Here is a 16222-nt window from a genome sequence, read left to right on the forward strand (position 1 = left end):
CTATCTATCTATCTATCTATCTATCTATCTATCTATCTATCTATCTATCTATCTATCTATCTATCTATCTCATTTTGAAAGGCATTGCATGTGTCTACAGATGAACAGCTCCATTTCTGTTTTGTTTCTGTTATTTTGATGGGAAGGTTATCACATATTGGTGTGGCTTTAGTTTTATATCCAGCTTCCAGAACAGACTATTCTAGAAAAGCATCTAAACAATGGCTCACTAACATGTGTAGCCCAGCCTCAGCTGCACAAGCAGAACTGGAAGTAATCTCCGCATCTGTTTTGTCACAGCTTTAACCACAGCGGCTGATCCTGAGTTTACGTCTGTTTTCTCAGTCCCAGGTTTTTCTGTGAGGAAGTGTGTGAACTGAAGGAAGCAATCAGAGGATCTGTGTTAGACTGAGACATGGATTAGTCTGAGCGAAGGGAGCCTGCGTAAGACGGAGCACCGAACAGGGCTGCTGCAGTGAGCGTGTAAACCACAGGGGCCAGAGCCCGAAATGTTGGGGAGAACCTCGCAACAGCCGAGTCTACCAGATGGAAACTCCTCCGCAGTTATAGAGCACTTATGCAACTCAAATGATGAATGAGTAAAATGATCACGGCAGCCGCTTGAGAAAGGAAAATTGCTAGTGTCCAGACGGTCGAGGTTTTCCTTTTTCAGACATCCCATGTTGGATTTTCCGTCACTGTAAAACAGCTCATTGGGGTAGATCCGTCTGGGTCAAAGCTCTGTCCCGTTTCACTTCTCCAGGAGGAACAAGGATTGTAAATCCTATGAGTCTGATATGAAAACGACCGACTTTCACATGGAGAGAAATTCAAGAGGCAAAGAGAAAAGTCAACTTTTAAATGTGATGCTTTCTGGTCTAGTCTCAGCTTTCATTTCAGCATTAGAGAGAAAAGTCTGTTGGTATGTCTCCACAAACAGACACAAGTATTATGAATCAACGTTGACATCAACAGGAAATGATACATGTAATTAGTAAAGATTTTAAATTGAGAATAAGTGGGATCATAAATGAACTCAGTGTATTCATTAATATCTTAAAGGGGAAGTGCATTGCCAGTTAACCAATGCTATAAGTGTTCTAGTGTTTAGTATTTGCTTATATTTAACACTTTGTCAAGATTTGCGGTGGAATGAGGTGAGGCAGAAGCAGCACACTCAGGCCTTAGGGAATGAAATGATGATTTAATGTAGAATCCAGAAATACAAAGTTCAAAAAATCCAGGCAGCACCGAGAAAGCGGAAGGCTAAGGCTCAACAACTGGTAGCAAACTGGAAACACAAAGGAACAGGCATAAATCAGACCATATGACAAGACAGATAGACAAGGCCCCCCAAAGAACATGGATCACAAGGTGGCATTAAATACACAGAAGGTAATCAGGGAACGAGACACAGCTGGGAACAATCAAGGGGTAGACAAGACAACACTGAGACTCAATAAACTGAAAACGACACAAAAACCTAACACAGAGAAAAACCAAATCCTTACACACTTGTCCTCTGAGATCCCATTGTCTAGCAGTCTTACCCGATTCTGTATTTTGTCAGCATTTTCTCATTCCTAATTATTCAATTAAAGCGCGTTGAAGTAGAAACATGTCTCAAAGTTGCAGGATATGGGCCCTTGAGAACCAGAGTTTACCACCTGAGATCTAGAATGAGTGAGAAATAAGTCAGTCAACATGTTTATGAAGCACATTTAAGACCCCAGATGGACCAAAGTGGATGGATGGATGGAAAACTGTAGAAATGACAGAGACTGACTCTTTTTCTACTGTAGTTTTTAACTTGTGTGCAGGTTAAGAACTATAGTGGAAAGAGACCCAGAATAGCCCTGAGTATCAGAAATAATATATGAATCAATGTTGCATAACTGTATTGAGTAGAAGCTGACAAATATGACACTTTTTATGGTCAATAAGGACATCCAATAGTTGAAATCCATTACCCTAATTGTCTACTTTTTATTTTACTTGGCTGATGTCATGTCTCTGATTTGTTTGTTGTTTTTTTTGTGTGTTTTTTTTTTACCTTGATTCAAAAGTTTTTCATTTTCTTTGGGAGTGAAACATTGATGCCCAATAGCCCAGAAAACATCATAATAGAAGAAATTCAAGGTCTGAACTTCCTGAGTCACACTAAGACGGTCAAAAGTTATTCATTCTACCTGGAGCAATGCCTGAGTTTTAAACACATGGATGATGCCATTCGGATAAATGAAAATGTTTCCAATGTGAAGCAAAATTCAAGAAACAGTGTCCTTGTCAACACAACTACATCAGTCTGATCACAGACTTCTGAACAGTTCATCAAAGGGCATTACGGTGGCAGCTTGGACTTGCTGACATGGTTTTTAGTTTGGGCGGCGGTGGCACGTAATTGTGCAATAAGGAATCTATTTCCTTCCTGCCACAAGCTGAGATCTCTGGAAAATATGTCTCTTCTTTTTCCAAATTTTATAAATGCACTAATAGGTTCCACCAACATAGAAAGTGCTTGCATCCGCAGCCAGGAGGACCTTCTTTTTCACTTAACATGATCCAGAATGTTTGTAGTTTAGTTTCAGTGTCGCGGTACACAAAATAATAGGGTGTTCCTTGGTGGGTACAAACCCATGAAATTGAACCACCTCCACTTGTCAACGCTGTTTTTTTCATTGGGTCGTATTCAGGTTTCCATTTCAGCCTCGCTGTATTTCAAAACTGCACCATCACTCTGTATGTATAATCAGCTCAGAATGGACGCACAGAGGCTATATTTGGTAGTCAAAACAAACTAAAATAACCCTATTCAGCATTTCAGCTGAAAGCAACGCTGACCCCTCCCATTACAACTATATTCACAACAACAACCGCCTGCGTTTCAGGCTCCACAATCTCAACACACCCGTGTCCTCTTTTACTCAAATCGAGGGGGAAAAAGATGGATCTAATCCAGGCCGTCTTTAAGTGCTGTGGGCGGCTTTGTTAAATTGGGTTTGGAGGCATTAACTGGTATCATCTGGGATCATAGGGACAGGGAGGGAAGCACATTCCCAGTGCTTTTTTAAGACTTGTGGGTGTTAAGACAAATCAAAGCATTCCAGGCCCATTGAGCTATAAATAGAGCCAGAGGAGGGTGTGTGTTCATGCTTTGCAATGCCTTTGTGAAGGGCTTGTCGCTGCTAAAATCCAGTGTTTACACAGAGCAATAAGACTGTGTAGTAAACAATTCGTTTGCAGCGGCTTGTTCGTTATTTGGTGTCATTCCACATCTCTCTTCAGCGGTTTCTGTTATGTCAAAACATCTTTCTGCAACTATGCAGGCGGCGTTGAGGGGGCGTTTGGATCATACATGCTCCAACACGTAGGTCCTCCTACCAGGGCTTCCCTGACCCAGGTGACCCAGTATTTGACGGCAACCACCTTTTCAAATCTTTTGAGAATTGCATTTAAGATAAATAACCCCAATGTCTTTCAGAATGGAACACAAATGATTTTAATAAAGCAGGTGAATCATGGATGGATATTAAGTACCCAATTTGGATTTTATTCTCTTTTTTTCTTTCACATAGTGTCATATTATACACACATCTGCCTCTAATATTTGGACAGACGTGTCTAACTAACCCTTTGTATGCATCAACAAGGTCCTGGCATAACACAGGCTGAGTATTTGGCCTAAATCAGTTTATATGTTTCCAACTTGTAGCCAAACAAACCAGCAGGATGAGCGCCATGTTTGACAGCTGTTACCATGTCTTGACCTCTTCAGTCATTGTTTTATTCTCTTTCTGCAGGTTTAGAGGCAGACCTCAACAGTGTTGATTGTTTCCTTTATGCTACTTCCCCTCCTTTACTCTGATCAGGTCAAGATGAGCTCAGGATTAAAAATGCTTTTGGATTTTTTCAGCCTTTGTTAGTAACATGTTTCCAAGTCATAATGCACGCTGGCTGTTGTGACAGTGGGTGGTGCGTTCTGAAGCAGCTTCATGATAATCTGCCTCTCTTTTTTACGCCGTTCTACTGAAAACCTGACGTATGATGTTTCCAAGCTGGAAAAATAGATTCCCCTCTTAAAGTGCTGGAGATAAAATGCACAAAGATTGCGATAATTAGACTAAATATGCTACGAAACAGCCGTAATTTGCTTTTATTTGAAGTTCAAAAACCATATGCATGTAAAAGGGAAAGTAAATTGCAGAAATCACTTTGACTTGAACCAGACTGAAGGCACTGAACCACCCAGAGCTTCATAGCTGCTCTCAAGACAAGAGAGAGAAAAAAAAAAAAAAAAACAGAATATTGTTGTTAGCTCTGTTGATCCTGGAGTGACATTCTTGTTTTCATGGACTGATTTACTTCTGTAGCGTCTGTTATTGATAAAAACATGCATTTCATCAGTGGAAGAAAGGGAAGCAAAGAGGACAGTCTAGTATTAATAAAAACAGGAAATATTTTGAGTGCATTGAAAAAAGAGGAGGTTTTATGACTGCAAATCAAACTGAACCTCAATCCCCTCCTGGCTAAAAAAGCAATGCAAGCATCAGCACTTTCCTTTCCAAACCACTTCTTCCAACAAATCATAAGTTTAATGGAGAGATTTTCTATGAACATAAAGGAATACAAGATATTAATCGTATTTTATAGTTCACAGTAAATTTAAGAAATGCACAGCCTAAGTGCTGAAGATGATTCAGACCAAATCTCTTGGCACCGGTGCCTCCCTCCTCTGGTGAGAGAAAGCCAAACATCCAGCCTCCTCGTTCTGCTCCGCCGTCATCTGTAACTCACACCTCATCACAAACTGAAGTGGAATCAGATTAAAAGGAGCAGCTTCTGCACAGGAACTGTTGTTGACATGGTGTCAGCTCAAACCTGGCTCCGGGATGCAATCATTGTGGAGAAGCTCAGAAAAGAAACATTTTCTAATATCCTTCACATAGCATGCTTCTATGGCTTTAAAATATGTGGTTCTGTTTTCTAGACTCTCAACTGAATCTAAACTGAGGTGGAATAATTACAACTGTAAAGGATTTTAGAACAAACTTTGAATTTATTGTGGATTTTCTTTAATCCACACATATATCATGAATATTTGGTTAAATGTTCCTTTGCAAGAAGAACCTCAAACGGCTTCGGTATCTGGATGGTTGAAAGCTCATCTAAACCTGTTGGCTCAGCTCTTTTTCACCGCAACAGTCCACCTATGGATCCCCGACTCCATTTTTCTCTCATTCGTGAACAAAACCTCAACTAGTTAAAGCATGCTGTGAAGCTACCAGGTTTGGTTACTCATGGTTACCATTGGTAGGTTAAAAAACAAACAAAAAAAAATTAAAGCACCTTAAGCATTATATACAAGGTTCAGGTAAATGTAGAAATTCCTTCCTGGAAATTCATTGTTTCAAATAAAAGAGGGGTGTCCAAAGTGTGGACTGGGGGCCATTCTAGGCCCCTGGATTGACACTTATTTTAAGCCTTTATCTGCAATTCAAGATTAGTACAGATTTGTTTTGCCAAGTTCACATGTGGTTTATGCAGATGGAGGCTTTTTTTTCTTAATGAGGATAAAATTATTGCAAATAAATTGAAAATAATCAGGGTCTCTACTTTCTTCTTGATTTCATTGCAAAAGAGAATCTACTCTGAATCAGATTCAGGAGCTAACAGATCAACTTGTAATGGATGACTGAACAAATACAGCTTCAAACAAAGACTAGAACAGATCCTGGTTTAATAACTTAGAAGAGGCTAAATGTAGATTTTTTTGTTGTTATTTTTCCATAATTTTCTTTCTTGTATCAATGTAAACAAGCCCAATCATCTATAAGTTTCAGATGTACAACAATTTACACATCCCCTCCCTGTAAAACAGTTGATTTATATATTTAACTAAAAATATTGCATGCTCAGTTTATTGTAAGTAAAAAAAAAAAAAAAAAATCTGGTAACTCTTATAATTTAGTGTTTTGAATAGTGAAAAGAATAAAAAAGTTTTAGGCCCCTTTTTTTTTTTAGTTCTTAGATTTTGGCTCAGGTGACAAAAAGTTTGGTCACCCCAGAATTAAATCATTATAAACCCTTAGAAATACATAAAACCTTTGAAATAATTCCTCATCTATCTCACAATGATGAGCTACTTTGACTTGGTTCATTAAATTAAATCCAAACTGAATATTGATATATATTTTTACGGTTTACGTAGATAAGTGAAGAATAAAAAGATAAATTAAATATAAAAATATAAAATCATCCACAAAAACAGCAAGAAAAACCCACATTTATTAATGATCACAATATTGACATCAGCACATTTCAGTTTTTTTTTGTTCCGTTCCCTTGAATGCAATCAACAAAATTAAATAAAACACAAGCTTTGCATGTACAAGCAAACCATTTTTAGCATCATTAATGCTTTACACTTTAACATAAAAATATTCCAGAGAAGTTAAAAATGTGCAAACAGTTTAAAGAATTCAGGTTTTAGTACAAATAATAAAAAAATCCAGTCCTACATAGCAAAAAAAGACTCAAGATTGCACAGTTTGTACAAAGTCTCATGCTTAGTTCCCCTTTTTTTAACACGCAAAATAAATACATCATAAACGACTTGTGGCCATGTTACTGATAGGTGGGAAATATTTACAGTTCATCACAACATGAGTGAAATGAATCTGAGGTGCTTAGCATCACATTAGCTTCTGTTAAAGTGCAGTGTTAGTAACTTTTTTTTTTTACTTGATACCTTTTGTTAATTCACAGATGTTAAAATAGATGAACTGCAAAAACAAAATCCTACAAAGCATTTCTTGTGTAGTTTCTAGTGTAAAAACCTTGACACTTGAAATAACACAAAACTAACTTAGAAGTAGATTTTCGGCAAGATATACGAGCCTGTCAAGTCAATAATTCCTTAATATTGACAAAATAATTACTAGTTCCACTGCAAGATTATTTCACCTAGAACAAACCTTGTTCTAGGTGAAATAATCTTCCAGTGGAACTATTATTTTTTCATCTATATTAAGGAATTGTTGACTTCAAACATGCTCATATATCTTGCTGAAAGGTTACAAGCAAGGTAGTTTTGTTTATTTCAAGTGTTCTAAAATATTTGCACTAGAAACCAGAGAAAAAAAAATGATTTGTGAGATTTTGTGTTTTTGCAGTGTGGGACCCCCAAGGACAGCGACTCAGTCACTGGGGTATATTTTCAGCTATGGCTTTGAGTCATCATGCAGGGCTGAGTGCGCGGCCGCAGTCGGCCCGCCACATTAGAGGTTGTGTGTAGCCCTCCGCCAGGCTGCACGTTGGCGGAGAGGCTCGCCGGCATTCGGACCACTCTCCACAAATACCAACAAGTCACGGTCCAAACAAAGACGTCGGGACGGATTTAACATCAGACACCAGAGGTCGTGCTAAAAAAGGAGGCACTGCCACCTCCGTTGTGCTGAGCTGCAGCTTTGGGGGTGACGCATCAGCGAATACACAAGTTTAATCATGTCTCAGTTTAGCAAAGCCCATGTTGTAAAACCGTTTCACTTTTAGACTTTTAAACCTTGAATTACAAGTTGCTGTTTGAGGAGAACGTGAATCAACTCCTGAGAGAAATCTACGTCAATCTCACTTTTTCTCTAAATAAGTCGGTGTGTTGCTTAGGCAGGATTTCAGAGCCAGATGTCAACTTTTCTTGCTCCTTTCCTTGTCACAGTATGAAGCAGAGTGGGTCCTGTGCAGCTTTCATTTGTCTCGTGGCGTGTGGATGTTTCTATTTTTGTCCTGAGGGCATTTTAAATGCAAAATTGATCACTGATAATAAATATGTTTCATAAAACTGGTTGAATCAGGTCAGTTTAATCTTACTGCAGGAGCTTACCACACAGAGAACCCCATCAATCAGCCATGCATCAAACACACAGAGCAATTAACACTGCTGTATAACTCTTAGTAAACTATCTGTCCCATCAAAGAGCTTTTCAGAATTTAAAAAGGAATAAATGTGTCTTTGGATCCCTGGTAGAAGTGAAGATGTGGGATTCCTCTTTTCAGGAAACGTGGCCGGAGAGTTTGTTCTATTTTTTTTTTTTAGGTGGTCAACTTGGAGTAACTGGGTGGAGAGAAGCGTCTGCGCAGGTACTTGAGGATGTACAGAGGCAGACAGCTGACCAGCGTGATGGCGGTCACCTTCCACAGGAACGACACCGTGGTGATGAAGTACACGTCTGTTACAGAGGAAGAGTCAAAGTTAGACTGATGAAGAACACAAGCCAGCAATTCTGAGTGCTAAAGATTTCATCAACCCTCATGAAACACTAAAGGTTTACAATAGAATAAAGAAGGTAAGTATCAGGGTTTCCTCTAGTGTACTATAAGCCTGGCGGGCCACCAGACTAAGATTGTTTGTTTACTGTAGGTTTTTTAATACACTAATAACAGTGACAACAAACAGGCTTAAGAGTCTCTTTGGTAACACAGTTGGAAGCACAATGGAAACCATAGTATGGTCGGTATGTGAACACATAGGGAGACCGAGGTTTTATTCACCGGAAGTCAGTAACCACTGCCTCTATTTATTGTTCTACACGCCAACAACTTCAGCAAATAAAGTGACAGGTTATGGATAAAAGATGAAAATAGTTTGAATGCTTTAATTAGGATGAAACGACTGTATTTCAGAGAAAAGGCAACTCTAAACAAATAGGTTTTTAGCTTTGATTTGAAGGACTCAGGGTCTCAACAATTTAGCATTTTCTCTATTATCACATTTTAGCTAAACGTTGTTCTTTGCACTCTGACCTCCCTCTCTGTCCTCATTTCCTGTCTGAACTGCTGCAAATAAAGGCCACTAGTGCTTTAAAAAAATTCTGGAAAAAATTAAGAGACCACTTTAAATAATAGACTTCTCTGATTTTACTTTTTATAGGTATATTTTTGAGTAAACTGAACATTACTCTTTTATTCTATGAACTACTGAGATGTTTCTGAAATTCCAAGCATAGATTTTGTACTTATTTGCAGAAAATGAGAAATGGTCAAAATAATGAAAAAGATTCAGTGCTTTCTCAAATAATGCAAGAGAACAAATTCATTTTCATTTAGAAACAACAATACTCAGGAAGTTTTCAGAAATCCATATTTGGTGGAATAGTCATGAGGTTTTCAATGAGGTTCAGTAACATTTTCTGTAGAAAAAAATCCCTTAAATGCATGACATATGTTTTGAACTGTGGATAATTGTCAAGAGCAATTAATAAAAAAGTAAAAATGAGTAGACAGAATAATAATGTCCAGCATGTGTTGTACAGTAATTTACATTTACCACAAGTAAGGTTCACAAATCCTTTTACACAAGCTGATCACATTAAAAGGCCTAAAAGCAAACTAACAAAATGAGGTCTGGTAACGTAACTGAGTAAAGTAAGAATAGTTCATCCACACTAAGCTCTGGGTATGTTGTGCATTTTGCCTCACTGACATTAATTAGGGCAACGAGTGTTTCAAAACATAATTATCTCAATAAGACGCGCGCAACATTTACTGCTGAGCATGTTCATAATTAACCAACAATAACTTCTTGTCTTTATTATTTTTCCTTGGAATCTCCCAGAGCGGGAACGACATTGACCCAGACAGCTTAATATGCAGGGAAGGGAAAGAAATATTGGAAAAAGCTCAGTTAAAATGTATAAACTGCACATGCAACAAAACAGCATCTAAAGTCTATTTCAGTCTGACTTGAAGAGGGAAGAAAACAGAGAAGAAAAAAGAAAAAAAGCCCAAAAAGGGTAAACTTGACCACATGCCAGTCATGCTCCTCAGTGGTCGAGATTGCAGCTGAAAATGGAACTCCACGCCTCACATAAAGCTGAAAATAAAAACCTGGAGAGCTTTTGGTCAGGGCATTCACTATTACAGGACGTTTAATATGGGAAAAAAGCAAAACTGGATTATTTTGTGGTGGCCGGTGTAAATAGATGCTTAACAGTTTGGCAACAAACAACAAAATAGAGCGAGATTACTCCCAAAATAATACATATATGTAAATGCTCATTTTGCTTCCGCAAATATTTTTCTTTTAAACTGATTATGAATGTGTTTATACTGCATTTTTTTCAAAACACAGCTCAGAGGAAACCAACCAAACTGGTGGCATTTCCTCTTTGATGATACAGAATGCCTGAGACACGCCGGGTCATATTGTCAATACATTCGCCTCTAGACCTGCTAATTCCACAGTTTACTGCACACAGGAGACCCGTTAAAAACCAAGCCCTCCCCCAATCATACCGCTGCATGCTGACGTCCTATTTCAAGGCCGGCCAAAGCAGAAAAACACAATTCAGTCTGCAGTGAAATTATATCAGGCTTTTGTTTTGTTTTCTGGAACACAACGATCCATTTTTAAAGTAGCTGAAATAAGGAGCGATGAGGACATCACTCACCTATGAATTCGTGCAGGAACACAAGCGAAGCGATGTAGCACGCCAAACTCAGCAGCTCGCCGACTATCATGAGCCAGTGCCACGTCTGAACGGTCAGGGCCACCATCAGCAGCTCGGTCAGAATCAGGGAGGTGAAGGAAATGGCGACGATGTGGACAAACTCGGACTCGAAGAGCAGCATGGCTCCGTACATGATGATGCTCCCTGTGGATGATAACAACACGGTACAAATAAAACGTTGCTTTTGCTTTCTACCTTCTGGGAATGTTGCTGCTTAATTTCCTACTCACTAAAAGGGGGATGCATTACTACTAAAAATGAAAATTTGAGCCGATTTACAAATCTATTACGACTGATAACCGATATTTACCACTAAAACGTTTTATCACCTTTGGGAAAAAATAATTGGCAAGTAACAGATGGCAATCAGATCAAAATAAATATCGGTTGTTCATATAAACCCAGCTTCGTTTATCAAACCAATACCAATATGTTCAAAAACATGACTAATATCAACTGATAATGTTAGTGCCAATATACTTTGCATTTTGATTTTATAAAATTATGTTCCCATCTGTAGTAGAGCTTTCTGATTGGCAGACAGCAGTTCAGATCAAGCTCTATTTGAATAATTATGTGGAATAAAAACAGTTTCTAGGTTCCTGAATAATGATGTTAAAAATATCCAACATAGAAACTCAGATTTAGATAAAGTTTCCTTAGAGGTCAGCAGAAGGTTTGACATTTTTACCCAATATGTGTTATGTGATCAGATTTTATTTACATATAAAACTAATGTCCACAGGAGCAGATTGGTTTTGTAAAAGCACTAATATGACATTTTAAAATATGTAAAACATCCCCAGCAGGAAAATAATGGGGAAAACAGAAAATGCCTTTATAATTCATTCTTCACTGGTAACCAACAAGCTACTTTAAAATGATCCAAATCAAAACACAAACAGTGCTGAAAAAATGTTTTCTGATATTCACTTTGTTCTATTCAAGCAATTATAATATTTAATTCAAAATGCATAGTTCTAGTTCACTGAAAAAAAAGAAAAAGACAATTTCTTCCCTCATTTTCAAATATATGCTTGAGGGTATTCTGTACGTTGGAAAAACACAGGAGACAAAGTGAAAGCAACACACACAGCAGTGATTCGCAAACAAGCTTAAGCCCTCTGGTAAAAAGAGAAACTCCTGTTTTGTTAGAAATAGATAAAAAGTTTCAGGGTGTAGCTCATTACGCGACGGTAAACAGCTTTTCATGGCTAATGGTGCGTGTCGGAAACTTCCCTCTGCTTTCAAAGTGTGTGGGCTGTTGTGTGATTAAGGTAGAGCGATGAAGCCGTCTGGTAGGAACAGCCTCAGCCTACCTGAACTTCAACATTTTCTACCGTCTGATGTTTTTAAAACACCAAAAGCCAACTGGATAAGTACACAGCCACATAATCCAAGAAACCTTCCACATTTATATCATAAATTAAAATTATTCTCATCAAGATTCTGTTAGAGTAACAGCACTACAGAAAAAGGGATATTATATATGGCTTTCATTTCATAAAATTAAAAACTTGAAAATTGCTGCATGCAGATGTGTTCATGCCTGTTTACTCTGATAAGCCTAAGTAAATTCACAACAAACAACTGCATTGAGAAGTCAGCTTATGGAGTCAAAGTGTGTGCTTTTACTCTCCAAATAGCCATTTTTGGCCTTAGTCCAGCTAAATAAATAAAGTTGCAAATGTTAACTGACTTTTGCATTTACAAAAAAACAAAACAAAATATCTACAACTTATAGGAAAAACACAATGAATTGTATTTTTTAGAAAAAATTATGGATTCGGTTTTCTACGATAAGTTGATAGTAGTGGAAAATATAAAGAAAAAATCTCAGTTTTCAAGAAAATCACAAAAAAGACCCAAAAAAAAAACATTAGTGGTACTTCTAGTTTTAGTCTTTTATGGAAATTCAATTAAATTATCAATTAAAAACAGCAAAAAACTGTATTATATCATTGTACTTTCCACAATAACTAATTTGGTTAAAAATTGATAACCAGATGTTTTAAACAAAGTGCCACTGCTTGTTAACCAGTAAGAACATTAATAATATTAACTAAAATATTATTATTTTATTTCAGCCTGTAGTCCCATGTTTCCATCATGTCAAGTTCTTCGGATTGTCTCGTTGCCGAAATATGCACCACAAATAATTGTCTCTTGCCCAGTGAGGAAGAAACCCCATGAAGGAAGAAGGCTGTAGAAAAGTTTAAAGCGGCGCTAAATTCTAAAACAAAACTCTACGCTTTGAACATCTCACTCAGCTCTGGTTGAGCCGACCTCGAGAGAAGGGCACAACCGCAAACTAGGGAGGAGCATTTATTGCTTTGTTTATTGTCACTGAGAAAATAAAATGATCGTAATAAAACCCCCAAAACTGACAGTTTGATTCGGATCATTACCTTTGTTGTTCAGCTACTGTTTTTTTCACTGTTGGTTCCATTAGGGAATGGATAAACATCTTTTTTTTTTTAATATGCTTATGTATTGTATTGTGTATTAATTTGTGCTACAATTGTACACACTGATTAACTTAAGTTTATTAATGGGTAAGTTTCATCGCTGGACCAATATCGGCGTCTGTGTTGGCAGTGACAGATATGTTACTAAAAAGACTGCGAGGATATTTGTCACTTTTATTGTGGTAAAATTCTCATTTCATGTATTGGAGATCTCCACAGGAAACCCAGGGGTGGAAAGTAACTAGTTACATTTACTCATGTGACTGTAGTTAAGAACAACTTGTCTGTACTTTGCCTTTTCTTCAAGTCGTTTATAAAACCTGAAGTTTTACTTTTTCTTCAGTTTGATTTGAGTAAAGAATTTCACTCAGTTACATCTGAAATCATATCAATTAATGAATAAAAACACCAGAAAAAATATCATTACTCATTCGGATTGGTTAGTATTAAGATAAAAAATGTGACGAAGTAAATTTTACTTTAATGAGGTGTTTCTTACTTTTATTTGAGTAACTTTCCTTGTATTTCAGTAAAATGTTTGTCAAAGTAACTTTTACTCGAGTACATTATTTTTGTACTCTTTCCAGGTTTGAGCAAACCTATCAAGACAGAGCCATCCTCCCCTAAACCAGGAGTCAAACTCAAAGCACATATTCATGTGTCAGAATGGTCCAGTCAAAGTACAGACTGAAATCAAATCAGGAATCAGTACCAACGCTTAAATATTGATACTGGTAGAGACACACTACAAAAGACAATGGATCTTGTAGTTGTAGTTAGAGATGCACCAATCCGATATCAATATCAGTACCGTATCGTATCAGTCCATTCTAAACTTCAAATATCGTTATTGTGTTGGAAATGAAAAAAGTGGATCAGTGCATTGCTAGTTGTAGAGTGACAAAATGTAAAAAACTTCAGTGAGGATTTTCATAGAAAATCAAGTCGTCAAACTATTAAATTTTACCTTGATATATACTTATAAGGACCCAAATTAGAAAAGTCTTGAAAGACAGCGGTCGGCCCTGTGGAAGTAAATAAAAAGAAGGGGAAAAAAAGCTTATTTCTCATTTGTCTCTGTGTCACCAGCAATACAAAGTTGCATAGCAACACTTGAAGAGTGTGTTATTCATCAATACCTTCAACAGATCTTTATACAACTCTGGGTAAAGCATGGCAACCTCCGACTTAACATCCTTATCCAACACCAGGGAAAAGACAGGGAACATGGTGTATATGGTGGAGTAACTGCAACAGAAGATTTACGAAACATGTATCATAATTTCACTTTTTCCTCTTCTCAGATTTCCTTTTGGGTTTAAAAAAAAAAAGAGGACATTCCAGGGAACAAAGTCAGCTAAATATTCTGTTAGTAAGTCATCAGTACTCTGAGAGCTTGTGTCTCACCCAATAATCAGAAATCCCTGGTAGAGCGGAACTGAAGCAAAGTAGAAAACAGAGGAGAAAACGGCCTGCAGAAACAGAGAAAAAGCAGAAAACAAATACTCAGTTGTATTACTTTTTATTTCACTTAATGTTTGCTAAATGGCCGTGAGTTGGGAACAGGAATGTGAGAAAATTTCCTGAGTTATTTTTAACATACAAATCAAAAGAAATGTGGTTCATAACATTTAGGCAGCTTCGTAAAAATGATGGGAGCAATGAGCATTCAGAAGCAGGTGTATACATTTTATACCTCACCCCGCCACAGCTGCAGGGAACTAATAAACACTAACCGATTCAAGCCTCTCAGTTAAACTTGGGAGACGAATGATTCCAGTACCGAGCTGCCAACCAAACATTCAGCTTCCATCTGTGGTTGTTTTTAATCTGAGGGAGGTGGAGAAAAGCTTCCTAAAAGCCATAAAGTCCATGGACCAGTGAGTCATGGGATGTCCCTCCAGATTGGGGGCTGAGTTTGGACTGGGACATGGGAATGCTGTCTCAGAAGGGCACCACTGCCTGCGTCCTCTGAGTCATCGTCCACCCCACCTTCCCATGACAAGTCCAGAGACATTTGCCTGTCTGTAGATATGCAGATTTATTTTTGGACAGACAAGATTTCTATTTACACGCCTTGCAAACGCCGACGCTCCATGTGAACGACCACAAACTTTATTGTTTTCTATTGAGACTCTGTGTCAAGGCAAAGCAGGCAATTTTGAATCAGAAGAAAAATCATACTTTGTTTCTTTATATTTACAAACAGAAAACTAAAAAGTGTGGTGTGCATTTGTATTCTTTTGCCGCCTCCAAACCAGGTTGGAAATGGTCACTCGCTCAACTAGGTCAGTTAAAAAACAAACACTTGCCATTACCAGCTCGGTGCAGGTGATATGGACTTAAAGTTTTATCATGATATTTTGTGATACTACTGTGATAATGACAAAAATAACTTTAAGAACTATTTATTTATCACTTTTTTAAAGGTATGTATGGCTGTTTCTGCCTGGCACAGCAGTCATAACCCATTTAGGACTCCAGTCACATAAAAAAGTGTGATTTGTATCACTGAAATGCACACATTTAATCATATTTTCAAATGTATTGATTATTTATTGATACACCTTTATTGAACAGTGGAGAAAAAAGTAAAACTAAAAGTACCAAAAATAAAATTTTAGGTTTTTTTTAAAACATTAAGTGGACTTTATCGTGACAACAATAAACTAAAATGGTATTGTGAAAAGAAAATGATACGATAATTGCCCACCACTATATCAGTCTTTAAAAACTCCACAAATTATTTTTCTACATGGCAGTCTACTGGCACCTTTTAGGAATACCCATCTGTTAAACATCTTCTTTTGCAATCACTGTTAAGCGTTTACTATTTTGTAAATTGTTGTGTCTGTATGTCTGCAGTGTATATTTATACGATGTGATGTTGGATATCTTTGCGTTTCTTCCATGTTCTGCAAATCGAAGCCCGTTTTCTTTTCATCTTTTCCTGTTTAAAAATTTAAATAAATAAATTGCTCCATCCATCTTCCTAAGAACTTAACTGCTGAGAAAAGCAGTCCCCTCACTGCCAATGATACGTTTGATCATGTGGATGAAAAAGTCAAGAATGAAACAAAATGTTTTCTTCCACTACAAAAGCACAAAATCTTACCAAGAACTTTTGGTCCACTTTCTACTGCAAATATCTTAGCACATGTGAAATAAGACAAAACTAACTTTTAAGTAACTTCTCAGCAAGTTATAGGAGCTTGTTTTAAGTCAATAATTTCTTAATACTGGTTAAAA

The 16222-nt window shown here is 37.3% G+C and overlaps 1 protein-coding gene across 1 annotated transcript in view; it reads right to left on the minus strand.

The window, feature by feature from the left end:
* Nucleotides 1-7645: 7645 nt before the first annotated feature.
* atp9a (ATPase phospholipid transporting 9A) overlaps nucleotides 7646-16222 on the minus strand; it is a 37652-nt gene continuing 29075 nt past the window's right edge. The window contains exons 24-28 of the mRNA XM_007572987.2: nucleotides 14381-14445; nucleotides 14113-14221; nucleotides 13941-13998; nucleotides 10446-10649; nucleotides 7646-8225 (exon numbers count right to left, since the gene is read on the minus strand). Of these exons, the coding sequence (XP_007573049.1) occupies nucleotides 8089-8225; nucleotides 10446-10649; nucleotides 13941-13998; nucleotides 14113-14221; nucleotides 14381-14445 (573 nt within the window). The 3' untranslated portion in view covers nucleotides 7646-8088. The remainder of the gene's footprint in view (nucleotides 8226-10445; nucleotides 10650-13940; nucleotides 13999-14112; nucleotides 14222-14380; nucleotides 14446-16222) is intronic.

Source organism: Poecilia formosa, unplaced genomic scaffold, assembly GCF_000485575.1.
Source record: "Poecilia formosa unplaced genomic scaffold, Poecilia_formosa-5.1.2 Scaffold312, whole genome shotgun sequence".
NCBI lineage: Eukaryota > Metazoa > Chordata > Actinopteri > Cyprinodontiformes > Poeciliidae > Poecilia > Poecilia formosa.